At 40.0% G+C, this 27,670-nt stretch overlaps 1 protein-coding gene across 2 annotated transcripts in view; it reads right to left on the minus strand.

Annotated features, from left to right (window-relative positions):
- asic1b (acid-sensing (proton-gated) ion channel 1b) overlaps positions 1-27,670 on the minus strand; it is a 189,558-nt gene that overhangs the window by 19,644 nt on the left and 142,244 nt on the right. Inside the window, exons 1-3 of one of the 2 annotated variants that reach the window (XM_059328992.1) lie at positions 20,993-21,692; positions 9,645-9,795; positions 2,260-2,387 (exon numbers count right to left, since the gene is read on the minus strand). In XM_059328992.1, the coding sequence (XP_059184975.1) occupies positions 2,260-2,387; positions 9,645-9,795; positions 20,993-21,598 (885 nt within the window). In that variant the 5' untranslated portion in view covers positions 21,599-21,692. Of the gene's footprint in view, positions 1-2,259; positions 2,388-9,644; positions 9,796-20,992; positions 21,693-27,670 lie in introns of those variants that run through there. The other variant, XM_059328993.1, reaches the window with a different exon arrangement.

Consider the following 27,670-nt stretch of genomic DNA (forward strand, 5'->3'; position numbering starts at 1 on the left):
GTTACATCACAGTGTTAGCTGGAGACAAACAAAAGAAAAATGCCATCTTTCGGTGTTTGTGGGTGCCAGAGAGAATCACTCAAAGGATCTTAGCAGCTGACACCGCCAGTCAAAAAAGAAAATCAGAGCCAAGTACGGTTAAACAGTAAGACAAAAGGATTGGACTGAGGCAATCATGAAAATGCTTCAGTTTGTAGTGCACACTTCACTATCAGGAAAGGTTAGAAGTATCTGTTGTTGTAGGTATAAATGTGTGTCTAAAGGGTTCGTCACGCCCACATAATCAGACATTATGGAACAAGAAAGAATCAAGCAGCTTTCTCCGGCACTGAGTAATGAAGCCAACGTAGGAGGTGACAAAAACAGCGAATATCTACCTAAGGCTGACTCAAAAAGTGAGTCAGTCCCTAAAGACCCTCATATTAAAATTATCATATTTACAGTAGAAATAAACATCTTTACAGCCTAGCACAAAAAACAATTTAGCTAATTTCCCTATTCATGATTGCTTGGCCTGCTGCGTTATTGCTTACAGCTTTCTGGAGAACTGCTCATACAAACAACTTCACACTCCTAACACTTCCTGAGCAATACACCAACCATGATATAGAGCCTGTTTAGTCTTGGTTTTAAAACTTGTCTTGGGCGATCAGAGGACAGATGAGACACATTTACACTCGTGTCTATCAGGCGTCTTCTGGGGTGTCCAGCTGACCACTTGTGTTTGGATTTCATTACTACACGGTCGCCCATAAAGTTGGAATAATTTTGCTTTTAGACACAATCCTCTGTTAATTGTGGTTTCATTTTCATTAGTAATAGTGAAAGTTTTCAGAAGATATACATTTTATCTGTCAATAATAAATCACATTTCATGGAAAGAAGAAAAAATATTTTATTCCAACTTTATGGGCGACCATGTACCCATACCATTTCTGCTAGAATGTGAATTTTTCCCACTCACATTTACTACATCGGATAAGAACAACAACTTGAGTCAAAACCCTCATAAAGTTTTCTTTGGACTGAATCTTCTGCCCAAATTGAGATTTGCCATCTGGTTTCACTTGCAAGCCCACCACATACATCAGTGCTCCTCTCTCCTTTTTACGACCGTTGCCGCTCTGTCATCAAAACGCATAGCATCAGGACGCATTGGCATTTACACTATAAAATACACTACTTAATTTAAAAGTGTAAACAGGGTCATAGTTGTGTATCCTTACAGTGCTGGAGTATATGTGCTGTTTTTTGACAGCTAGCTATTTGAGACTAGCTTCTTTTCAGGAAAACTAGAAAAATGCCAATTCAAAAATAAATAAATGAACACTTTTTTATGTTTGTAATAAGTACAAAAAAATCTCCTAATAGAACAAGTGAAATTTTCTTGTTAAGATTACTTGAAATAAGATGTTAATCAAGGGTAATAAAATATCTTGACTAGAAACCCCAAAATTGTTTAGTTTATTTTTTTGAAGAGAAAATCCATCTTCTTAACTATGTTTTAGCTCCATTTTAAGCAGAATTTTGATGATTTTGGATTACTGTTGTGAATCTCAATTATTTTGGCCAGGATTATGGCGACATCACATCTTTATTAAGTCCCACGCCTACTCATGACTGACTATTATATACGACATTATTGGACTGCTAATACTGATGCAACACAGTGAAAGTATCCTTTTACTGTTGAGGTGGAGCTACTTTTAATGGTCCCCAACCCCGGGTGTTGGGCTCCTCCAAAAGATAAATCTGAGGGGTTGTAAGATGATAAATGAGGAAGGTAAGAAAAAGAAAAAAAAACACAAAGTTCTGTTACACAAACTGCAAAAAGCAAACTAAGAATTAGCTTTTTGTAGTAAACAAAAGTGTCCATTCTGAAAGTTACAATCACAGAAATGTTTGGGTTTTCTACAATTAAATATCTTTTACTTCATCTGTTCTTGAATGTAGCAAGCGACAGAGACAGAGCTGCTCTCTGAATACACTACACAGTGTGAACATAATGCACTACCAATAAATTATTAATAATAAATGCCCTGTAGATCTCAAGAGCTTGCACTCGACACTGCATTTCCTTGGGTTCTTAGCAATACGCCCACAGTGTGAAGATGATCAGAGGAATGCTTCTTGAGTACACTGAAAGACATCAATACATACTGTATATAAAGACAGACAGGTAGACAAACAGACAGCAGACAGACAGACAGACAGCCACTCCTTTCTATTTTTAGTTAGATTTCATTTCCCAAGACGTACCCGTTGTTCCTGACAGGAGACAAAGGTCTGGAACCCCGGCGCCACTCCAAAGCCCAGCTGGTCTATGAACGGCGGCTCTTCCTGGGTGTGAATCTGAACCTTGATCCCAGCTTCAAACGATGTCTCGTCTGTTGACAAGAAGAGGTTAGGACATTTACAACAGGGATGATGATTTGTATGCACGCATTGGTCTGCATGATCTACCCAGCAGCAGTTGGTAGTTATCAAATGAAGAAAAAGCTTCACAGCGTCGGATCATATTGGAGAGTGAGTGGAAAACAAGAAAGAAAGAAAAGAGTGGAATAAACATGAGGAAATATACAAACTTGGATTCTTATTCGAGCAGGAAGGAGGCATTTCTCAAGAGTTATTGCTTATTCATTTGTTACGTCCGTGGACTCCGAGGGTTGACAGCCACATTGTGGTCTTTTAGGAGTTCACAATAGCTGCATTGAGGAGTGAAAGGATAAAGAAGATGGACTTCCTGAGTAGAGCGGTGGGTGACAATACATGAGCCCCACAGGAGTCTTATTTACTGCAGGGAGGAATGGGAAAGTGAATAGATAAATTAATAAATAAATGATGATGGGGATAAAGGGAAAATCAATACAGCTGACAGCTTCGTTCGCTACAGCACTCTCTGCTGTATAGATTTTAAATGAAGCAGATGGGCCTCTTTGATACTGAGATCAGGGAAACATCACAATGACACGGTGACTCAAACCTATACTTGCGCAAACACATTTCTCTCACATACGCAGGGACCTGGAAGTGCTTATCACGGCGATGGCAGGCTGGATTCAAGAGATTTAAGTTCCTTTGAGCGTTGGCTCCGGGATGAAGTGGAATGTCTGTTTCCTGCCGCCTTTCCTCCCCGCTTGTCACTCGGCATCGTCCTCTAAGTGCTAGGCTTTTCTCACTATTTTCAATTAAAGAGCTCAGGGATGCGGCTGGAATTCAGCACGAGGGCTTCGACAATGAGCGACAGACTTTAACGGTTACACATTGGTCTTCTGAGACTCGATACAAAGCCATTCTCTGCCGCCGCTGCCAAGACTAATGCTAGAGGCTTGGAGCAGCAAAATATACATAAGCAGTGCCCAAGCTCCTGCTCGCAAAAGCTCATGTCATCTTTAAGTCACGGCCATCTGTCTTCCTTATACAATTGGAATATTGATATTCAGTCTGAGCCTCGGAACAAAATGAAAACTTAATCACACTTGATGCTGTACAAGCATGTCCAGCTGCTTCAAAGTTATTTTTCCACTGTCTGTGCTTTGTTTTGAAATAATAATAACAGGTATCCAACAGGAACACAGGAAGTGTCTTCAGTAATAGTCGATAAAACCTGGAGGCACACTGTTATGTAGCTTTTAATGCGAGACACTACAGGAAGAAAAAAACATCCTCTTTGCATGCACTTGTCAATTAAGGTTTGGGGCTATTTTTATTCTATTACATCTTTCAGAACAGTGGAAAGAAAACATCCAAAACTTTACTATGTGTTTTAGATGTTCTATATTGTTGTTGCTATGAATTAGATTCAATATTTTGTCTTCAAATAGTTCATTTCCATTCAGAATGTATGAAATCTTTAAAGGCCTTTTTCTCAAAATGAGTTTTTTTCTCATGCTCTGAGCCATAAATCTCAACTTCAGCTCCACTTACAGACACCAGACTTACCAGTTTTATTCCCAACTATATTCTAAAGGGATTTCAAGAGAGATCAGACCATTCATAGCGTGATTTAACGAACATTTTGTCTTAATGAGTTTACACCTCATTGGCATAACTAAACATAACATTTCAGAAAACCTGTAATGCAAAAACATATCGCCTTGATGTAAATAACAAACTGGGGGAGTTTCATTGTGATATCTATAAGTTAAAAAAATATCCTATTCACCTGTAGTGTCTCCCTTTAGAAAATAAAAGCTCAGTTAAAGACGGCAGAGAATCTAATGCTACATTTTACCTACATAATTTCCTCGGATTTTTCTATTTAGTGTCATCATGCCGTTGGTATTGGATCAAATGAAGCTGTTGTATTTATGTGGACTTTGCATGCACTCCCTGTCAGCCTAAGTTTCCTCTGTTTGCTCCTGTTTCCGCCCACGGTTCAAATACACGCAGGTCGTGTGAAGCAAAAACTACTAAATTGCCTGTATGTGTGAAAGTGAGTGTCTAAATGTGTTAAGCGAACACTCTCACAGACCGGCGACGTGTGCCGGGACTAACCTGCCTCTCACATAATGCATGCTGGGAGATGCTCCAGCCCCATGTGACCTGCAGAGAGATAAGTGGGTATAAAAAATGGATGTATTGAAAATCCAGGATACTCAGCTACTTGTTTAGACCTGGGGCCTCATCCATCAACCATTAATATTCGCAGTTTTGTGCATAAACCATGCGTACACTGATTCCGACATGCAGAATCTAAATCATTAATTTTTTTTCTTCTCAAACTTAAGAATGTGCAAACTTTTAAAACCAAACTGGTGCCCCTGGATAATACATAAAACTATTTTGTTGGGTAAAATATTTAAATTTAAAGCTCAATCAGCTCCCAGTTGTCTAAAAATACACTCCACAGCCAATATCTATTGGAAAAAAATATTATGAAGTGGTAATGCAATGGGAAAAAAATCTTCAGTGATGAGTGGGATTAAATAAAACCCTAAATACACTCACAACCTGTCATATGTATATTTCTGTCTCTAAATATATTGGTGCTGTTATTACAATTATTTGAATTACTGAAGGGATGCTATTAATTCTCTTTTCATTATTTTTTTGTCTTTTGTCCAGCTGCCCTTTGTTTCCTCTTCATTGTAAGATTATATTTTCATTTCATCATGTTGTGTTTGTGAGGTGTAATGTTTTCCCGTATTAAATATTAAAAAAACAAACTCTCAGTGGTACACATAAATTAAAAACACACAAACAAACCAGCCAAATAGATAGGCTGTAAACAATTGTTCCTCAAGACATTTTTATTTATTTATTCTGAAACCAAGTAATCACTTCTGTCAGAGTGAAATTGTGCCCTTAATGCCTCCTACAGTTTCTGTAGCACTGCATCACTGAGCATCTGTGCTGTCAAATAAGAGATTCTGTTGATTATATCGAGGCTGCTTTCACACCTGCAGTTTAGTTCATTTTATCTGCAGCAAGAAGGAAAAATAATCTACATTTTTTTCTGATTATTTTCACACTGACAAACCAAGAGGAATAAACATGAAGATATTCAGTCTGAATGGAAACTTGATGAGTTTTGGCATTAGCTCAGAAGTTTATGCAGCTTTTTATTGCATCTGGTGTGAATAAATAACTAATTATAGGAATTATTCTTACACTAAAAATTGACTGCATTTAAATGAATATGGGGCTTATTACTGTGGGATCAATGTGACACACTTTTTAATGGACTTAATGAACTGACAAAGTGCACAGAGTCGCACACAGGAACAGCAGCTTTCTGGCTGTTAATCAGGGAAGAATAGTCACAACGATGTGCGTGGATGTTACCATGGTAAATTATTTGCATAAACAGGACACATACATGGTCCTATATATAGCAGATCATTTTATTCCTGAACGTAAGTAGTTTAGCTTTTGATATCATGCTAAAATCACAAATCTGCTCTCTAAAAATGCTGTGAAAGCTGCAAATCAAACCACTTGACACGGACTGGGAGCCCCTTTTCAAGTGGTCTCTGTTAGTTAGATTTCCAGCTTTCACAGCTGCCAGCAGCATGGCAAATGGACCTGAGTTCCTTTTAACTGAACCAAACACATTAGGAATAATACAAAAAAAAAAAAAAAAAAAAACTTTAATAATAGACAGTTCATTTTTGGTAGGTGGACATTAATTATTTTACCCAGTATATTTTCTGTTATGGTGAAACTGAAGCCAATTTAGAGCTAATTTGTAATCCAATTAATGTGAATTAAAAACTGAATTATTAAGTAGGATTACCATGTCCATTGTCTATCTTACTGCAAATCTTTATTTGACCATCACCTAAACTGAAAAACTTGTCAGTAACCTGTCCAAAGTGTATGTTTACCTATTCATTTTTGGTTTAGCCTCTTTGAAACAGTTTGGTTTAACCACTTATGAGATATTAATGGACATAAAGTTCGACATTGTACACACTATATACGATGATGACAGCCGTAACATGGCTTAATTGCGCATCATTGATGTCTCAATGCAATCACCAATAAGCACTTGCTGCAGCCATCAAAGTGTATAAATAGTATAAAGGTTGCACAACCCTTTACAGGGTCAGCTTTTTCTTATTTGCTACTTTTATTTACAATAACTAAATCTGCATTAAGACTTCCACATTGACCACATTTGGCATTCTGGGGGCGTTTGCCTTTGTAAATGTACTGTACACAAACAATGCCATGGCTGAATAGGTTAAAATCATCACTGTTAATTATCTGAGGTTGTGTGTGTGGATGTTTAATAAATATCCATTTTCAGCACACACACAAACAGAACTTGCATGATTAAAGAAACGAGGCCCCAGGTGTTTGAACTGGCACATTATGTGCTGCACGGCATCGAGCCAGATTAAACAAACAGGTACTAAATGCTGCTATAATGGGACTAATCAATGGGCAATCTGTATCATTTTGGCATTAACACGTGCAAATCAATCATCTTGAAAGAACAAAAGCCTGACAAGAACATACACAATCATGGCGTAATACTTGGATAAAGTATACTGTAGTTACTGCATCCTTATGTTTCCACCATGCCCTCTCTTGTTATAGTCTTTAATCATTCAATAATCTTACATAAAGAGCATTATAATGAATGTTTAAACCATGAAGGCTTGCAGTTGCTGCAGCTTTATATTTAAATATTATATGCACTCTGGTTCATGTTTAATGATGATCATGTACAAAGTGTTTCTGTGACCATGCTGAACTGTCTCTTTACATTCATTGCTCACTGCATATGAAATATTGATTCAAACACGCAGCAGCATATGCAGCTGCATTAAAATCAAAGTTTCAGGGTCTTGCAGAGCTGCACTGAGGAGACTAGACCGTGTTGACGAGGAGCTCGACCCTGAATGGAAGAGCCTGTGGCCTTCATTGATTTTATATCTGGCAAATGGTTCTGCTCTTGTTTGATTCATGTGGACTCGGAGCTTAACTGACAAGTGATGCAATTATATCACAATGAAATAAAATCTTCATGATCAATATCCATCTGTCTTTATACAGATTAGTCGATAACATCCTGCAGACACAGCGGCTGCTTGTCAAATGATCTGAGTGCTTGGTTTGCAGGATCATCACTCATAATTGATCAAAGTGGGGAAGAATATTTCAGAGAATTTCAGGTGCATAACTGAGCATACTTTTTCGACAAATGTTTAACCTATTTGGTCTATAGTATGCACATGTTCATTACACTAAATAGATTTAGGATTTCAGTGTTTGCAGTAAGTGTAATACAATCCCAGCCAAATCTTGAGCTCAGGGGATTAAAAGGGAATCTCTGTGATCTTTCCTCCTGAGGTTTATTAAAACGCCAACACTGAAAATCACTATTGTCACAAATGTAAAATAATTACTGGAGCCAGATTACAATGTCTTTGGGAGTGCAAAACAAATTTAATTAATGTGCTCTGGAGTCCACTTTCATACCTACGAGGATGTATACTGGATTCAGTATCTTTTAATCTTGGCTATGGTGACACAGTAAGTTGGAGTTGAATTTTCTTCTGTTCAATTGTGGAAGTCTCTGATGTCTGATGTTGTCACTTCAGAGAAGCTGAGATACCGTATTGGTAAGAGAACTCATCTTTTTTAAGAAAGCGGGAGAAACCTCTGAATCGTCTATTAACCTCTTCGATTCCCTGTGGACGCTGGCGCTGCCTTTCAGAGGCTGTAGTGAGCTCAGTAAAGTTGCTGTTATCATATGAAACTAGAAGACCTAAGGGGAACCATTGGCACCAAGCATGTCATGATGACATGTTGGGAAAGGGGTTGAATAATGGGAGAGGGAAAAGCTGGAATGGTCATTTTCACTGTGATCCCTTGACCTATGACCCCAAGATATCTGAATGGAAATGTGTTCTATAGGTATCCACAAGTCTCCCATTTATATAGACTACTGGTCAAAAGTTTTAGAACACCCCAATTTTTCCAGTTTTTTATTGAAATTCAAGCAGTTCAAGTCAAATGAACAGCTTGAAAGGGTACAAAGGTAAGTGGTGAACTGCCAGAGGTAAATAAAAAAAGGCAAGCTTAACCAAAACTGAAAAATAATGTACATTTCAGAATTATACAAGTAGGCCTTTTTCAGGGAACAAGAAGTGGATTAACAACTTAACTCTATGGAGTCTTGGGCTATTTTGTCCATTTTTAAATTCTTTTCATGTCTTTGTAAGTCATTTTGTGTCTTTTTTTGGTCATTTTGTGTCTTTTTTTAGTAATTTTGTGTCTTTTGGTGTCTTTTTTTGTCATTTTGTGTCTTTTTTTTAGTCCTTTAGTCCAACATAAAATGTGATTTTGAATCTTTTTTTACTTTCAAAACACTATCATGCTTAATAAAGAATTTTAAATGTTGCAAATGTGCATTAATTTCAGAGTACACTGAGAGATTAAACTGCATAATTTTCAATTAAAGTTGGTGTGTTCTAAAACTTTTGACCAGTAGTGTACATGCCCACTTATTGCTAATTTCATGCAGTTTGGGGCAAGCAGTTGCACCAAGCAGATTTTTCTCCTATTGTATTCTAATATCTCTGCATATTGGGGTCCCTAAACAGTCTTAGAATCACATAAATTGGGCACCACTGGAAAGCTGAGACTTTTGTGGATTCAATGAGCCATTTTTTATTTTATTTGCTGTGACCTCTAGGATAATCACAGCCTCGTGAAACTTTACAACCACAAACTACAGCTCTAGGGCATTCAGAGGATGTAGGGCTTTCCAAGATAGTGCTTGCCATTCAGCTGCAGAAAAATACAATTCTTGCAGAAAATTTTGGAAGATGTTCAGCTCAGCTTGGCATGACGACTGATGACTGACTGAGTTGAGGGATTGTTTTGTTCATGTACAACACTATTGTTCATTACTTCTGTGCTCTGGTGACTTAATGAAAGCTGTGTGTGGTTGCCTGGACCAATTATGCAAATACTCCTTATGTGGCACTGAGTTATGAATGTTGTTTTCTTCTTAAAATCAATAAAAAGTAAAAAGCAGGATAATAACCAGCTACCATTGTGTTTAATTGCTTTAAATCTCTTATTAACTCAGAGACCTCGCTGAAAGGGCAAACATAAATCTTGTGGTTCTAGCTGAGGTCTTCAGAACTGGCAACGGGTGTTTCATGTCCCCCAGGTAAGCTTACCAGTCTCTCCCCATACAGGCAAGTATTCATCCTGCTGGATATCCAACATCAGTTCCAGGCCGTTGCCCATCCCTCCCTTCATCGTCACCAGGAGGGGTCGTCCATCCTGACCTGAATTAAAGGTGTAACACTTCCCATAGCGCGTGAATATCTGAAACACACAAAGAGACAAAGGCAGGGATTTCAGTCAAGCATGGTGGCAACAAAATGGCAGAAAGGAAAGGCAGCTTTTTGGCTTCCTGACCTTAAAGTGAAAACCTCAGCTTGCAGCTGTGTGTGTGTGTGTTTGTGTGTGTGTGTGTGTGTGTTAAACTCTTAAAATGTGGAGATAAAGGTGGTGCAGAGGAGGGGATTGTTTCAAAAGCAGCTGAAAAAGCACCTACAGGAACCAGTTGTTGTTACGCTGTCAGCCACAGAGCTCAGAGGTCTTAGTGTTGAGATGCTGTTGACAAACTGAGCCTTCACCCCTCTCAGTGCTGCATGATGCAGTATGTGCTTGAGTGAATATGACATGACTTTAATATCAGAGCAGGGCTCTACTCTCACACAACGACAATGACTGCTGGCATCAAAGGAAATCTTGCGAAAAGTCATTGAAGTTCTTCTCACGACTCAAGGCAGCGCACATCTTAGAGAAAATAATGATTTCTGTTTTTTAAATAAGGAGCAATGAATATCATTAGAGCTGAAACAACTGACACGAAATGACCGAAAATGAAACAGAAAATAATACTTATTTTTTTTAAGCAAAAGTGCCAAAGATGCACAGGTTCCAGCTTGTAAGATGTTAGGATTTCTGCATTTCTTTGTCATATATTAATTTGATATTTGGGCGTTTGGGACTGTTAAGATAAAACAAGTAATTTGGAAATGTGGTACTATTTTGTGACTTTGGCAGATTATGAAATAAATGTTTTTTGCAGCCCTAGATTTGATGATGATGATCTTCACATGATTTATCAGGATATGATTCCAATGAAAGATGATACATTATATGGAATTCTCACAAAGTCCAAGCTAGAACAAGTAAATGTTGGGCATTTTTGCTTGAAATGTACAAATTGTGTCAACTCTAATTAACTGATCAACAAGTTTTCTCTTTATTTCTCCCAACAGAATTCAAAGTATCTTGAAAAAAAAGAAAGGCGGGATCAAAAGATCCTCACATGCTCAGGTTCCACTTTTATCTCCACAGTATGTCACAAATCAACAACTGCAACTCTGAGCGCAAAGAGCATGTTGAAGTCATGTCACATATCTATACCTGGCCTCAGGCTATACGCCTGGAGTGTGCTCTGTCTTATTAGTGGACCGGGCATATATACTGTAGTAGCGCTACTATAGAGTGCAGCAGAAAACTGTGATCTATTGGCAAAGACGTGATTGCCAGTGAACTAATGGATGTGTAATCGAATCATAGACATTAGGAATTGGAAAGCCATGGCCAGGATCCAAAGTAAACCTTTACTTTGTTGTCAAGCCACATGATTGTGAGCCCTGTATCAAAGCATCCTCGCTCACAATTAACTTATTATTAACCTTCAACATTTTGACATTCATGAGGAAATGGTAGGAGGATGTGGAGGAGGGGATCGCAGAGAAGAAATGACAATAGGAGCAGAAAAGTAATAACTGAAATAAGTCTCCTCCTTTCTGTCCTCTACGCTTTGACTAAATATCGTACTCACAACATACAACCAAGATAAGGCTTTATTGTGAGGAATCGGAACATCGAGGGCTTGCACAAAAGGCTCTTTTTTTTAGCTGAGACTGCTTTAAAATAGTTCTTTATTTCTTGTAAATATTTCTTGTGGGAACTCAAAAGGAAGTCTTTATTCATTTCTTGGTTGACTTATGAGTCAGACATAAGCACTTCATGACAAATTAGTCAAACGTCACAAACAACAGATGGAGGCAAGGAGCTAGAAAAAAGTTGCCGGCATGTCGCTCAGAGGAAAAAGTTTAAAGTATAATGTGAGTCCTGTTCAGTGAAGTGTGGGGGAATCACAATGGATTGCCTCCCAGTGTGTGGTAGAATGGGAGCTTTTAAAGACACAAAGTGGTGAAATGTAATAAAATGCTTTCCGATATTTGGACACAATATGAAATGTGACCTTTCAAGTGCGTAAGTGGGAAAACTGAGTTAAAAAACGTCAGCCTGTGCTATGTGCGGTGACTCCAAAGCAGGATACAAACATCAATAAAAATGCCCCTGAAATCCATCTTGGTCCCGGAGTCGCCTCTCACCATAATCAGATCACTGTTTGTCATTATTCTTCGGAATAAAAGGCAGGGAAATCTAAGAATATCAAAGAACCACCTGCATCAGCTGCACAAAATATCTACTGATAAGAATGGGCAAAACCTGCAGAAAAATGATCTCTGAGACTTTTATATGCACACATTTCCCCTCAATGAGACGTTGCAACAGACAACAAGCTGCATTTGACTTCAACATCGAAAACAACCGATTTAGATTTATTTAGACAATTCATATCCATAGTTTCACCTGTTTACGACACGTTTGAACATCCAGAGAAAGAGGCAGTTCTGCTTAAATTGAAAACAGAATGGCATTTGGCAGATATGCATCGAGAAAACAGTGACAAGATTGTTGGTGATTGTCAGGCAGTGTGTGCTCGCAGCATGTGTCCGTGCACACACACACACACACACATACACATTTGTACGAAAATATGAATGAGCAAGAGTGTGTGTACAGTATCTGCGTGCACGAGTACAGCCCCCCCCTCCTTTGCTCACAATCTGCGTGCATGTGTTGATAACATGGTGACTGACGAGAGCAGGCCTGTAGTCAGAGTTGCTGTGGTAACCAGGAAACTGTGCTGGCTGCATTGAGTGAAGAGCAGCAGTGGGTGCTGGTGGTGACCTTGGGGAGCCAGGATCTTCATTGTGTTCTGCAGCTTTGAGGATTGCGCTCAGTCTCAACATGCTTCTTCACGTCTGTCAATCGAACCGCCTGTCTGTCTTATTCACTGTCGCTGGCGGTGTTTGTGCAGCATAAAATTACCCCAAATATATCCGAACAATTCAGCAGGAGCTGTTCTCAAAAAGTGCAAAAACCTTTTACCAGAGGCGGAAAACCCATCATCGCTCTAAATAAATTCATTCTAAATGAAGTGGAGCAATCAGGGCAGTATTGAATTGCTCTACACAGAGATGGTAAACATTTAAAACGTGGTGGTATTGACTAGGAGTTGAGGAGAAAAATCGATACAGCCCTGCAATTTTTAAGTAGCAATATTGTATCGATACATGGATCCCATTTTATTATATTTATATTAATATTCTAACTTCAAATGAAACTTTCTGGAATGAGAGTAATGAAATAAATTGGTTTTTAAGTCCACTAGATTGTGATGAGTTATGATTTTTTCATAAAATTTAAGGTGTTTCTAACTATGAAACAGTCTCAATTAAATACTAACAGCTCTATATGACTTACATAAGCAAACTAGGCCATCAGCAACAATATTGGCTATTTCTATAGTTATTCTAAACGCCTGTTATGCTGCCATCGGATCAATCTGGCAAAATTAGACAAAACCAAGCGGATTCTCCAGCACCTCATTTAGCTTCTCATTTAGCTAAGACTAAAGTGGGTCCTCTGGCAGCGACCAGCGCACCATGGACAGACTCAGATTTGGCTTTGCTGCCACGTTCCACCTACAGTCGGAGCTTCGGAGTGAAGCCTCAGGATTCCAGAGGGAGGCGATCGATAAGTGGCCTGTAGCAGGGCCCTCCCCTGGCTAGCAGCAGAGCTTTGCCAGCATCCTGGGAGCCAAAGTTGACACTAAGCTGGACACCCTGCTGGAGGGAAGGGAGGCAGTAGGGAACCAGGATTTGGACTGAGCAGACTGTCAGACCCTGCTGCAGCAAAATATTTCTAACAGCAGTCTGGTGTTCATGGAAACACGAACTTTTGCCAACAAGTGCCAGCAAATTCAACACAAAACATCCTTTGAGTTGCTTGAATTTCAGTTTAATAGTAATTTATTAAATGTCCCAATTCTGAAGACATTGCATGACTGTTTTTGTATTGAGTCCACAAAGGTTTGCATTCAGTTAAGTTGGACTATACAAACAGTTCAACAGTTTATCAGGGGCATACAACATTTATAGTACGTTTTTATGACTGTCTGTCTGCTTTAGGATTTTGCTGCAATAAAAATGATTTCAGCCGGATGAACAGACTGAAAACTTTATCTTATTAGATGAAACAGATGTTGACAAAGTTTCCCTTTGGTGATATAATCTGCAGTTGAAAACAGGTAATGAATCACAATTTATGTTATCGCAATACTCAGTATATCACAAATTATTTGAAATCACCTTAATATTGTATTGTGACTTAAGCATCATTATAATATCGTATTTTGGAGCATCTGGTTATTATTAACTTTGTTTTGATATATAGTGCTTAACAAATCTATTAGATCATCTGTCATAAAAACGAAAAACAAATATTTTAGAATTCTCTCAAAAGCTAAAATGTTCAACATTCATTCACTAAAACTATTTTTTCGGTTCAGGAATGCATGTAAATACCTATAATTTGACATCTTAATCAAGAAACAATACTGTGCTTTACTATTTTTAACGATTTTTTTTGTAAAACAGTACCTTTGAAAATTCATGGATAACAGTAATAATTATACTTTGGCATTAAAAATATAATTTCAGCTAAAGAGCTTCTACATACTGGTGTGTTAACCACTACAGAAACATAAAAAATGATTTTGGTAATTACTAATGCTGTTAATTTAGGACAACTGTGGCACAAACTGCTGGTCTTATTCATTTGTTCAGCACTGTACATTTAGTGTTGGGGGTGAACAAATATTTGTGATTGCTGAGCAGCTTTAAAGAGTTAAAACCAGAATTGTGTTTGTTTCTCACACTAAACCCTATATACATTGCATTTTGAAATGAAAACCCCGGTATCCTCTGAACTTGTAAACACGGAAATGAAATATTTAGAAGCAAACCCACCTATGAGGAGAAACACTGAGAGAGACATCACCCTCTCTCTTTCTCGCAGGGTGTAGAAATGTCACCGTCTCTCTCTTCGATAAATAATTCACAGGCAGACAGCCCGAGACTGTTGAGGTGGCCCTCGGCTATCCTTCACATGACAATGTGACAAGGATGCACAAGCTGTTCCCTAAAGTTGCCAGGGAACCACTTTCCCTCCTCTCCATTGATTTCAAAATCAGCATTGAGCAGGAAGGTGCAATATGTTATGACAGCAACGAAAACAGACACCTAAGAAAGATAGTCTGGGTTGTACCTGGCGCTGAATCAACTCAGCTAAAAATAGGATATGCTGATATTCTCACAGTAGTATATGCACTTGATTTATGCTCAACAATTAACGAGTAGATGATGAAGTGCAGCTATTAATTTATTACGTATTTGGTGAATCAACTTTCTGTCTTTATAGTGTTTAACCATACAATCCAATACAACACCACAAACAACAAGTATACAACAGATGCACACTTCTAAACTGCCTCAACAAAAAGTAAACATTGCTGTAGGCTTCTCACATCTCAAAAACAATCTCACCTCAAGGTCACATTTAGTAGTTGGTTTTTGTGGAGTTTGTATGCACATCACACAGTCCTCATCAGCAGAAAAGAATAACAAGAGAAAATACTAAAATTAACTTTTTGGTGAGATTTAAGTCTGCTGTGTCCAAGGCCGAGAATGAACTTTGAACTTTATCTTTTGGGGAAATATAGATGAGAAGTCTGACAAGGGCTCAGAATAATAAGCCCCTTCCAGAATGCTGTTTTATATTAACGTCTCTGTGAAGTTTCGCCTTCAGTCTGAACGTCCCAGAGGCGTAATGGGAGGGACCAAGTGTTCCCGTCTCTGAATTGCCTTCAGAGGTAGTAACAGAGGGGCTAAACTGGTGAGACTGTTTAAAATGGGATCAATGTGAACCAGTGAAGTCGGCAAGACGGAAAATACTGCCGTACTTTATTTGTGCTACCAACACTCGGGTAAGAAGAAGGAAGACGAATCGAATCATATTAAGCAAAACGCAGTTTGTAGAATCTGAACAGCGAGAAACAGCACAATGGCTGCGATTTTTGTTTTGAATTCTCTCGCAGCAGGAGTAGCCTATTGTACACATACTGCCTCTGCTCTGTTACACGGCACCACCGTCTCCTCCCACTTCGTTCTGCGATGCCGGATTGCAATGACAATGGATGCCAATATTATGCAGTTGCAGAATCAGTATGAATGTCCTAAGGTGAAATGATGGCAGAGCTGGTCACAGCACTTACGTGGAAACGCAGTATGAAAAGGGCTATAGAGAGACTAAACACCTACAGTTCCATGGTGACTAAACAAACTGCATCTGGTGACGAGGACAATGTGATCCTGCCAAAAGCTCCAAAAGAGCTTCTAAATGGTGTTATAGAAATTTCTCTGCTACTGGTGAAGTATGAAATTGAGACTTTTGCTGGTCGACAAGGTTTTTATTTTCTTTGCAAAGCAAAAGGTCGATCACCATGCGAGTGGTCAAAAATGAAGAAAAACCCCCGAAAAGGGAGAGACCAATACATTTATACCTGAGGAACGCCCCTAGGGTGTGGTTCACATCCCTTTACCTGCTGGAGGCATTGGCGCCCCCCAGGGTGTGTTTTATACCTGGGGTATCCTGCAGGATCTTGTATTTAGGTGCAAAGTTAAGTCTGGACATCACAATTTAAAACATAAAAGAACCTGATGTTAGAAAGGGGGAGGTTGGGCATCTCAAGTGGCTGAGACAAGGAGATTGAAATTACTATTACAATGGTCCTTTAAACGAGATTTAAAAAGTGTAATATTTATAACAGGACAATATATTATTGGTGGTTATAATGTCCCAATATATTCTCATGAATCGGTTTATTTGAATCCTTGAAATGATGAAAGTGTATGGTTTGTTTAATATCCTACAAAGTATGAGCAGCCGCTGTCTTAAACATGTCATTTATGTTGTTTAATGGAAGTGCTTGGTTATGTTTAGGCAACAAAACTACTTGCTTAATGTTAGGAAAAGAACAGGTTAAAAACAACCAAGGCGGGACGGACACCAGTATCCCAGCCCAATCTCCCGTCAAAAACGTCAATATAGGTTGTTTACAGGCAGCTAAAAACAGGCTATATCTCCGTATTTCACCATCCGCTGTAATGCGTCTGCCGCCATCTTGCTGATGTAGTAGTGATTGACAGCCAAGTTGAAAATGGCCAATTCCCACATTCAGTTGGAGGCAGCGCTGGTGAATGGGTCAAACAAGTGGGGCCGCTGTGGCTCAGTTGATCGCCGACTGATCGGAAGGTCGGTGGTTCGATCCCCGACCATGGCAGCCTACATGTCGAAATATCCTTGAGCAAGATACTGAACCCCAGATTGCTCCAGATGCTGCATTCATCGGTGTGTGAATGAATTCCCAATAGTGGCAGGTGGCACCAGTGTGCCATAGTAGCCTCTGCCATCAGTATGAATGTGTGTGCAGTCCATTTACCCTCACCCAGGAGCGCCGGGTTGCGTCATGTGTGAACACAACAGTAAACCATTTTTGGCTTAAGTTAGGTTTTTTATGTAACTTTGTCACGTGACACTACTTCAATTCCAGCATTTACGTACATTTATTTACTGTTTAAACTGCCTTTTATAACACCTTACCAGAAGTTTTTTTGCCCTAAACCTAGGTCAGTGGTTTTATAACATAAATCCACAGAAAGGCACGGAAAGCCTTGGAGAACTTGTTGGGCTTGTTTGACTGATCCACCACCCCTCTGGTCTGTCCTGTAGTGAACCTACATGGCTTTCATATTATGTTTCACTATCACTGGACAATATTCAGTGGGATAGCTCAGATCCCTGTGCTTGTATGTTATCTTCACGAGGTAAGCCTGCATGTCCACCTGTTCTAAAACACTTCCCAATATGGCTAGTTTTCAGAGAGCAGGTGTGAGTTAAATGTGTAGGTAGAGAGAGCTGGAGGCTCACTGTGAGTAGAGAGTGAGTCTGTCCAGGCAGAAAGAGTCACAGGAGTCACAGCTGCTAAATAAAATGTGGAAGGCCGTACTGCTTTACAGACTAATACTGGTAGATAAAATGGTATTAGTGGATTTTTAGCTTTTATGATGTGCGATGGGAGAGCAGTCACTTGTAGCGATAAACCCAAAGAATCATTTGACTCTGCAGTTCTTCTCAGCTCTACTGAGTTTTATTTTTGAATCTTTTTGCTCATTGTTTGTCAGCTTCACTATTATAGTTCATTCTCAGCATCTTTTTCATGCAGCCGTTTTAAGTAGAAAATCTCTGATAAATGTACTTTCCACTATCTGCCCAGCACTAAACAATACACTGGCAAAGTTAATGACTTGTTGGTGAACAACCTGAAACATTTAGTGGCTTAATAGACCGACAGAGACAGGTGGTGGAGAGCAAAACTGAGCTTAAAGATGAGTAAATATTGCACTGACATTCATCAAGGGTCCGAATCAAGACTCCAGATGAATGTGTATGTTGTTCGGTGTCTGATAGCTTTATTTTGGGTAAATAAACATGGGTTTTCCTTACTTGTTTTAGACTGAAAAGACAGTATTTAACCGACAGAAATGATTTAATCCTGGTTAGCCTAAGGCGGAGCTGTCCAGGCCCTTTGTTGCTAATTAGGCTCCCATTAATAATGGTGAGCTTGAAGGCAAGAAATCATGTGTGATCAAATGAACCAGACACTCATTTTCAAGTTCTTTTGAATAATTATCTTGTTTTCTCCAAAAATCTGCTTTTTGTTTTCTTCAGACTCGATATAATTTAACCTGTTATCCGGAGAAACAAGCTGCGTTATCTCGAGATGAAGTCATGATCTTGAGACAATTGGTTTGAGAAAATAATTGTGAGTTTGGCAGTTCTTTGCCTTTATATTGTTACTGTTTTAAATGGTTGAAACTTTCTCTTCTGATTAAACACCACTGTCGTCGATCTGTTAGGACCATTTAACAGACTGCAGCTAAGAATGTTTGATAAGTTACTTATTTCAGATAAACAGAAAAAGAACAGTGCCTTGGTTGGACCAAAATGAGTGCCAGTAACCTTATTCAGCAGTTGCGTGACTTTATCATCACATTTCTGAAATAAAATATTTATATTTAGATGTATATCTTGTCGGTGTGACCCTCAGTATTGCCTAAATATGCTTATTATACAAATAATCATTCTATTCTGGCTATATTGGGGTGTCAAATGTTGTTTTTAAAAAAATAAAAAAATAGCCTATTTTGGGATAAATCGCCTATTAATCAAACTGTTTAGTAATTTAGAAGTATGGGTACTCATGTGGACAAAAATCTGAAGTGCTGGTACTCAGTAATAGGGGATACTGGCCCTTTTCAATCACTGAAGTAGTTTTCAATGATTTAACAAGGCTAACTGGCAAGTTTTCTGTCTCAGCAATTCATCCACAAATCTAAAAAAGAAGAAGAAAAAGCTCAAATTGATGTCCAGAGAGGGTAAATACACCTTTAGTTAGTCTTCCCTGTAAGATTTAAGGGGGGAAAGCTGTCAATCAATAAGCTGCACAGGGGGGACTCAGGCCGACTGCATGTCCTCGGATGGATTTTGTAACTGAAATCGATGTCTGAGACCAACGAGTGAGGACAGGCCTGCTTGATGAGAATTAAGCATGTGTGTTGTTAAAGCACGGATAAAGCTAAAGGATGGAGCAGTTGCATGGAGGGAAGGATGGATTGATGAGGCCAGTCGGACCAAATTGATAGAGTTTCAAGAAAGACCCGGCAACATGAGGCCCCCTGGATAAAAGTCAATACATCCTGAGACCTATTGTATGTAGACAGGCTCTCCCTTCTCCTCCACACCTCACTTCTCAAGTGTGTCTGATTCATTTGGTCTGACTCATGCCAACAGCTTGTGTCGCCGGCCCTGAAGCCAAGCAGGGCGTCATCGATTATCTATGCACAAGCACATATCCCCAAAACTCAGACCTCGGCATTATGTTTATCTCTTGCTGTTGCCTTTACAGAGATTCTGCACAACATGAAGCGTTCCAAAAGATGTTGGTGAGGAAAAAAATGTGTTTGCCTGTGATAACTTGCATTGTGGTTCCAGATGCATTGCAAATACATTTGAGAAGAAAAAAAAACTGAGCATCTGTTTGATGCATGATTTTGGGGATATGGTTTGATGACAGAAAGACTGAGGGCTGCCACCGAGGCAAACATTTTCAAATTATAAAATACCCTCAAAACATAAAATAACCCTCAGTCATGCCTGCTGCAAACACGGGGAAAAAAAGGGTTCCCGAACATCAAACTGTGTTTCAAACACCGGAAGAAAATCGACTTAGCTGAAAACAAATTTGGGTAATGAGGTGGGAGAGAGAGAGGGACGCTGGCTTTCACATTGTCCTGCATGCGATGATGGAGTGCAATCAATGTGGATGCAGTTTAGCAATGAGGCCAGCGCTAACTGTTTTCCATCACAGTGTCGGGGAATGTTGTAAAGCCTTGCTAAATGAATCAAAAGTCTTCATTAGGGGCAGATTGGTCTCTTGTGAGCATAGGCTTGTACACACATTGATCCAGCAGTGATGGAGGGCAGGAGGGGGACCTGCTCCGACCATATGGTGAATGCAGAAGATTTAATCATCTCGAATGGAATTATTCAACTTTTGATATTGTTTGGTGTGGGAAATTACAATCATAACTTTCTACAGTGTTTATGTATTTGGGTGACAAAATGTGAGGGGGGCTAAATGAGTGAAAGAGTGAAAAACAAAGAACAGATGCTTATGAAGAAAAAAAATTGCATTCCTATAAACCTTTTAAAATGCAAATTTCAAACCAACACTGCCAGTGTCAGCCAATTTAGGAAAACTACAGAAATATTACAGCAATATTATGAAGATTTATTATGAGCTGGAATTCAATTATGTAAGATAAACCCCTGTGGACTCACCACACAGCAAAAGTACATATAGAAATATTATAGCGATATAGTTAATTGAACTACCGAGGCGTATTACCAAGCAACGGTGCAGAGCAATGCGCATTGTGTACAGCCTGGTGACTGCATGTGTTAAAACCAAATTAATTACGTGGCGTGTTTATATCTATCTGCACGACACATTAAAGATACTGACAGGCAATTACCAACAGTTCACCTCCTGACTCCTGCCCAGTAATTGAAAAAAGAAAAAAAGGAAAGAAAAGCTGCAGCAACCTCTGGGAGCTGCATCAACCTGTTGGGAGGAGGGGTAGGTGAGTTAAAACAAGGAATTGAACTTTGACGACACACTCACGGTGCTGAAATTACGCGGCCCGCAGAGCTCTCCTTGGTAGCGACAGTACAACAGCATCTCCTCCAGTTGGTGTCCCAGCCGGTCCAGCAGCTGCCTCATGGACGGCTGGGATTCCCGCGGAGGAGGAAGAAAGTGGTTGAAGTCCAGAATCCGAGACAGCGGGGACCAGGGTGGCTCGCCCCCCGCGCTCCCTCCTCCACCGTCTCCCAGAGGCGTGAGCGCGTCTCTCGCAGCGGGGGAAACCTGCCAGTTCCTCCCAAAAAGTCCCAGCCACCTCCCCGCGCTGAATATGTCCGTCTTCTTCATGCGCCGCGGCAGCAGCAGGTTCTGGTTACAGATGGTGACCGCGGGGAAAACGAGCCGCTTGGCGTACACCATGTGCGCCTTGCTGTACACAGGCGAGGAGAGCAGGTACCGCACTCTGTTGGAGGACCAGGTGAAGAGCAGCGCCAGAGCTGCCAGGAAAGCCAGCAGCCAAGCAACTCTCCGGGGGTAGGAGCCGCTCAAGAAGATGTGCCTCAAGCCATGAAAGGTGGTGTGTTTCAAGAAGAGCTTCCAGGCTTCGGCGAGGGAGCCCGGTCTCGGTTTCGAGTCGCACTGGCACATTTTGGAGCAAGGCTTGTGCGCGCTTCCAACATCGGTCCCCGCTGTGGTCACAGTGACTGAGCCTTAACGCGCCTCTGCGCTCTCAGATGGCTGCTGTTCGTCAGAGACTTTGGAGAGAGAAAGAGAGAGAGAAGCGCACGCAGCTCTGCTGAGCCCTCTCAGGCACTGAGCAGCAGCTTGTGGCGGTGATGGGGGAGTATTTTGTCAGTCGCACGGCGCTCCCTGAGCTTATCCGGGGTGGTGGGTGGGGGGAGCGAAGTTATTCACAATGATTTAGTGCGCGACTGTGCAGCAACAGGAGTCCAGGGGATTATTTCATCAAAAATTACAAGCAGAAAATCTAAAGAAATGCTCCAGAGACAATGGATTTAGTTAAAATCAAAGAGTCATGTTGCAATTACACGTTCCTTCTGTCTGCAGCATAATCTTGAATCTCACTTTTCCCCCTCAACCTCACCCAGAACACGCACACACTCTTTTTCTTTAGAGTGTCCTTACTGCTGTTTGCTGAATAAAATCATTGGCCTCAGTAGCTACAGAACATTTGTCTTCCTTTTCAAGCCCGTCACACACACACACACACACACACACACACACACACACACACGCACGCGCACATTCACACACACAAACAGCCACCAAACACACGGTAATCGCTCTTGGCTCACAATTTGTATTCTTCCTCAAAATTGCATCATACAGGGCAACACTGTAGCGACTGTAGTTTATTTCATTACTGTTCTGCCAGTTGAATTTTAAATATTGCAGAAAAACGTTCACTGGGCGCTTAACATTTGGTTTCTGCACACTTGTTGACATTCCCGGCTGTCAATTCTCTGATGTGTCTCAGTGATCGTTGTGAAATGTTAGGGAGGAAAACAAAAAGGTCAAGATGCTTCTGCTAAATTAATGCAAATCATGTTTCTCGTCTTTAAGGCATCTCCCAAAGTCCCAAACAGCCTAACTTAGATTTAATGGGTTTTCTGACCCTGTGGAGCCACAGTGCCACTGTGATGAGGGAAACCTGGCGATACAGGCTCCAATGCACCATTGATGAAGCGTTTTGCGAACACCATCTCTCTCTCTCGGGGGTGCTGGTTAAGTGGTGGTTCATGCTTGGTTGGTCATCATCACAGTTTTTCAATCTGGAGTAAAAGCTTGATAACATTCCAGCCTGATTCTCTCTCTGCTCCTACTTTTAGGCTTGGCAAGTTTTTTTATGTGTCTTTAGTTCACCGTGGGGAAAAAGAGGTGAGGAGGAAATGGTGCAAATGAGAAGGGAAAGAGAGCATAAATGAGGTACTCATAGTGAATCAATTTTTCAAGTCTGGTCTTTCTCTCGTTTAAAGGGGAACTCTGGTTTGCTGCAGCTTGGGTGATTGCTCAGATCTGGGATATGATGCCTCCAAAAAAAAGTCAGAGAGAGAAAAACAGCAGCAGTCACACCATCAGGTAGGTTATAAAACAGTTTAGCCAGATGATCTATACCACTTCATTATAGGTAAAACAGAAACCACACCCAAAATCGAGGAATTTCTCATTGCACATTAAAAACTGTGCACAACCACAGAAAATACAGTAAATCAAAGGTTAAAGAAGTCTATAAAGTGTTGGCAATAATTCTGTTTTGCCTATTTCTTGTCTTTCCAATAAGTTTGGTTAATGTGGGTACCTGGCTAACACCAGACTAATCTCAAATGAGATCTAGTCTGGGAACCAACCGTTTATTTCTCCGTAGAGGAGGCGTGGTTTACGATTCTCCGGAGCAGTTTATTGGGCGCTTAGAATGTCTATCAAAAGCGTCTGTAGGTAGCTCTTAGTCAATCGTATCAGTTATACCAGATGACGTAGTAGAGCAACAGAAATGGATGTTTGTTGTGTGTGTGTCTGTGAGAGAGTGTTGCTTGCTGCTTTGCTTCTCCAGTTCTCGCTTTCTGCAAGATTATTTATTTTCACTCTTTATTCCCCCTCATGTCATTCTGCCACACATCCACTGATTTTATGGGCAATAAACAAGCTGCTGCGGGTCTCTGGGCGGCTCCGCTGTCCCCTGGCTCGTAGCGAGATCACTGGCTTTATAATAGCGGGGCTAATAGCTAATAGCCGCACATACGCCGTAACGCTACCGATATTAGCCCCGCCTTTCAACTTTCGCTCTAAACTATTTAAAACACCATCTACAGCTAAAGAGAGTTTCGCATCTGCTGCAGCCATGTTGGATCCGTAAGAAAACTACAAGCTTCCGTCTGCCGGGTAGTACGCGTCATCGTCTTGCCGTCCCTCCCCGTTCTGTGATTGGATCCCTAAAACAGGGCTTAGACAGCTCTCTGGTTTCCAGACCCTTTCACAGTTCGAAATGAAATCGAGCGTGCAAGGCAGTCTGGGTATACCCAGGCTATAATGTGGGTGCAATGCTGGATAACTAACCAGCCAAAAAAGGGCAATTGCTGTAGGCTTTAAGGCTCGATCACATCCCCATTTGAAACTGCGAAATGTCCATTCATTCCAATGAAACCAAATTCACTCACAAGGTGAAGCAGCACTACACAAAATATCTTGCAAATTTGTTGAACTTTGACCATTTTAACTTTTGTATAACCTCCTCAGAGAAAAACAGGGAAAAAAAAACGTCCACAAAGAACTGGCAGTCTGCAGTTATGAGACATGTTGATGGTACAAACAGGTCTTTAGAATAAACTGTGCGAGCTTATTGTCTCATTAGCGACCAAGCTAACGAGACACGAAGCCAACAGTCAGGAGAGTTTTATTTTCCCTTTTCAATAACAGTAGAACAGCGCAGAGGAAATAAAACCTCCTATTATCTCTAAGGGTAGCACTTGAAGCACATCAGCACTGAGCTAAAAACCAAATATTTCATAAAGATGGGCCAATTAATTTTGCTGTATGACTTTCTGGCGTGGAACCTTTAATATTTATGCTAAACTTTATTTTGGAATATGCACCTCAGAGCAGGTGGCCATAGAGATGCATGCCTTCTCACAACAAGGTGCGGATCATCTGGAGTAGCCGGGTCATGATTTCTGGACAGAGACATTACTGTTGAGTGTTTTTCTTGGCTGATTTCTCAAAAACTCAACAACTCACACTGAAACAATCTGGACTGATAAATAGCACTGCAGATAAGAGGGAAAATATGAATATTTCCTGCTGTTTTACTTGTTCTTGAGGTCTTGAAGAAGGTCCCAGAGTTTTGCATACCTGGGACCAGGTAGTATTTCAGCACAGAGAACTGTGAACTCTACAGAGAGAAAGAGAAGTCATCTCTTCAATTTTGCCCTGGAGCCTGCTGGCAGGTTAATCTGGCTGTGGCTGGGGGATTGTTTAAGCCTTGTCTGAACATCTGACTGCTGTTTTCCCATCAGGCTTTGTCTTTTTTTAAACAACATTGTAAATACAAAAGTTGCAACGTTCTCAAAAGGTATGTTATTTATGTTTGTTGTTATCAGTTTTTCAACCCAGAATGTTGATATTACATCCAGTGCCATATAAAGCAATCTTGTGTTGTGCAATATCTTTGCATGGCAACTACAACTGTGAATGGTTAAGAACAAACTCCCATCATATATAAAACAAGCAACTTTTCTTGAGAGCTTTAAGGAACAGCTCAAAACATGCTGTACTGTGCAAAAGTTTTAGGCAGGTGTGAAAAAGTGCTGTAAAATAAGAAAGCTTTTGCAAAATAAAAAAGTTAAGTTTATTTTTTATCAATTAACAAAATGCAAAATGAGAAGACAAATCTAAATCAATTAAATATTTGGTGTGACCTCCTTCAAACCAGCATCAATTCTTCAAGGCATTTTTTCACACAGTACTGTATTTTTAGTAAGTAACTACATATTTTTCGACCCAAATTGTGATTATTTTATATTTATTTTATACATTACATATGTTTTTATGGTTTAAATAGTTTATTAGTTTAAAAAAGTTTTTTTTTTACATTTTATTTATTTATTTATTTATATTTAACAAATTTTAACCGTTTTTTAAAGACATTTATTTACTTGTTATTTTTTATTCTGCCTCCTGTCTTTAACAGTCATTGTTTTGTTTCTATTGTAAAGCACTGAGCTGCATTTTCTTATTACAAAAACTACTATACACAGTGAATAGTTATGATTATTTTTAATTATTATTATTACTATTTCTATATAGCAGATCATAAAAAATAACTTATGACTTTAACCACTGGTTTAAAGTTAGTCATCCACCATCCTGCTCCCTTCTGATAACGGCCACATCACCTCCTACATTGCTGTAATTCTTAGAGACAGTGTTTTCTGTCCAGTTCATATCTCACCCACCTGCAGACCAGTGATAGGGCAGGCTCACACTACCAGATGAGATCAGGCAACCAGCAGCGGTTTAATCCCTCTCCATGTTTCTGGATATAGCCTTCTTACTCATACTTCTCACTCTCATTCTCTCCCTGGCGTTTTACTGTAACACGCGTCATAACGTCCCCCCTGAGGACAATCGAGTCTTGAACTCAGGCGATTACTCATGTTTTAACGAGTGAAGGTGGCATGGTGAATGGTTACTCAACTGTGGGCCCACGAAGGCTTCACGGTGAGATACCGCAGTTACATATTCAAGACTTGCACCATGGAAATCCATCTCTGCTTGACTGAGTGCCGGTGTGTGTCATCTACAGGAAGATGCGTACCTGTGAACATGAGTAAGGGACTGAGAGAACATGACAGATTTGGTGCAAACAGGAGAAGTTGAAGTATTAACATTTGGGATGTACTTCGATTATTTGGAACTTTTTTTGTTGTTGTGGGCGGTGCATCAGAATCCACCGGAGATGGATCCTGACACTTTTGGCATTTAACAGCATTTGTTCAACCCTGTTTCCCCCAGCCAGCTCATCAAGAGAGAGACATATCGGAGGAGAGGCTCTGAGCAACAAGCTAATCCGTCTGGGTGAAGGGATAATGATGTACTGGCTTGACAGAGAAACACAATCCCACAGCAAGTGTAGCAACAACAGAATAACAAATGCATGACGCTCTGAAACTGCAGTTAAAGAGTTTCACTAATGAACCCATTATGAAAGCAAACAGGGATATTCGTTCGGGGAACTTGGGCACACACGTCTTAAATCTATTAATACTTAAGCATCTGAGATGTGAATAAATATCCTGTTTGACTGACTTGTCCCTTAAATAAACCATGCACTTTTAAATGGATATAGGAAAGGGCCTGTTTCAATCTCATCTTTCACAGATTCAATCAAGAGTGAATAAAGAGAAATAAAAAAGAAATCCCATAATATAAAAAAAAGAAGTGGTTTCCTTGATTAGTGCTGGGCAGAAAAATGCAGACTTTGGCTAAAAGACTATTGATTTTGCAATGTTGTGTATACACCCATAGCAGAACTTTTGAGTCTATAAAATGCCTGCTTACTCATTTCTTAAAAGAATAAAGAGATTTAAGGCATTTCAAGGCTGCTGCCTTAAAGGCAAACACACACATATGGCAATACTATAAACATAGACAGCCAATCTTCATTTTAGTGTGAATCTGTCTCCTGCAAAGTCATTTCAATGATGTTATTGAGCCAAATCCTAGCGCTGATACACATAAAGATGATGGGGACTTTGTGCAGGGTGAATTTATGGACACATTTCGGAGTTCAGACCTGTCAGCAGCGCCACAATGAAACAAAAAGGGATGTAATTACGAAAACATTCTCAGTCCACAAATGTCAGTATCCACTGAAAACTGATGTCATGAATTTCCATCGCAGGCTATTAAACAGCACAGAGTATTAGTTGCTTGATCGCTAGGAGCTAATGTGAATAAGAGTAATGAGTTGATGGCTGTTTTTTTGGTGGATTTTTTTCTCTCGCTTTGACACTTCCTCTAAATGAGAAAAAGTCTTCAGTTTCAATCAGTAAAGCCAGTGATGCAGCGAATGCTTAAAAGCCAACTGAAGATGAATGAAAAGCTACCGACAAGCACAGAAATTTAATAGCTGCCACTTGGCGTCACATCTTATCAGTCTTTTCAGCCTGCCAGCCAAGATTACACCTTTTGGCATGCAGTGAG

The sequence above is a fragment of the Centropristis striata genome, chromosome 3, assembly GCF_030273125.1.
Source record: "Centropristis striata isolate RG_2023a ecotype Rhode Island chromosome 3, C.striata_1.0, whole genome shotgun sequence".
Taxonomy (NCBI): Eukaryota; Metazoa; Chordata; class Actinopteri; order Perciformes; family Serranidae; genus Centropristis; species Centropristis striata.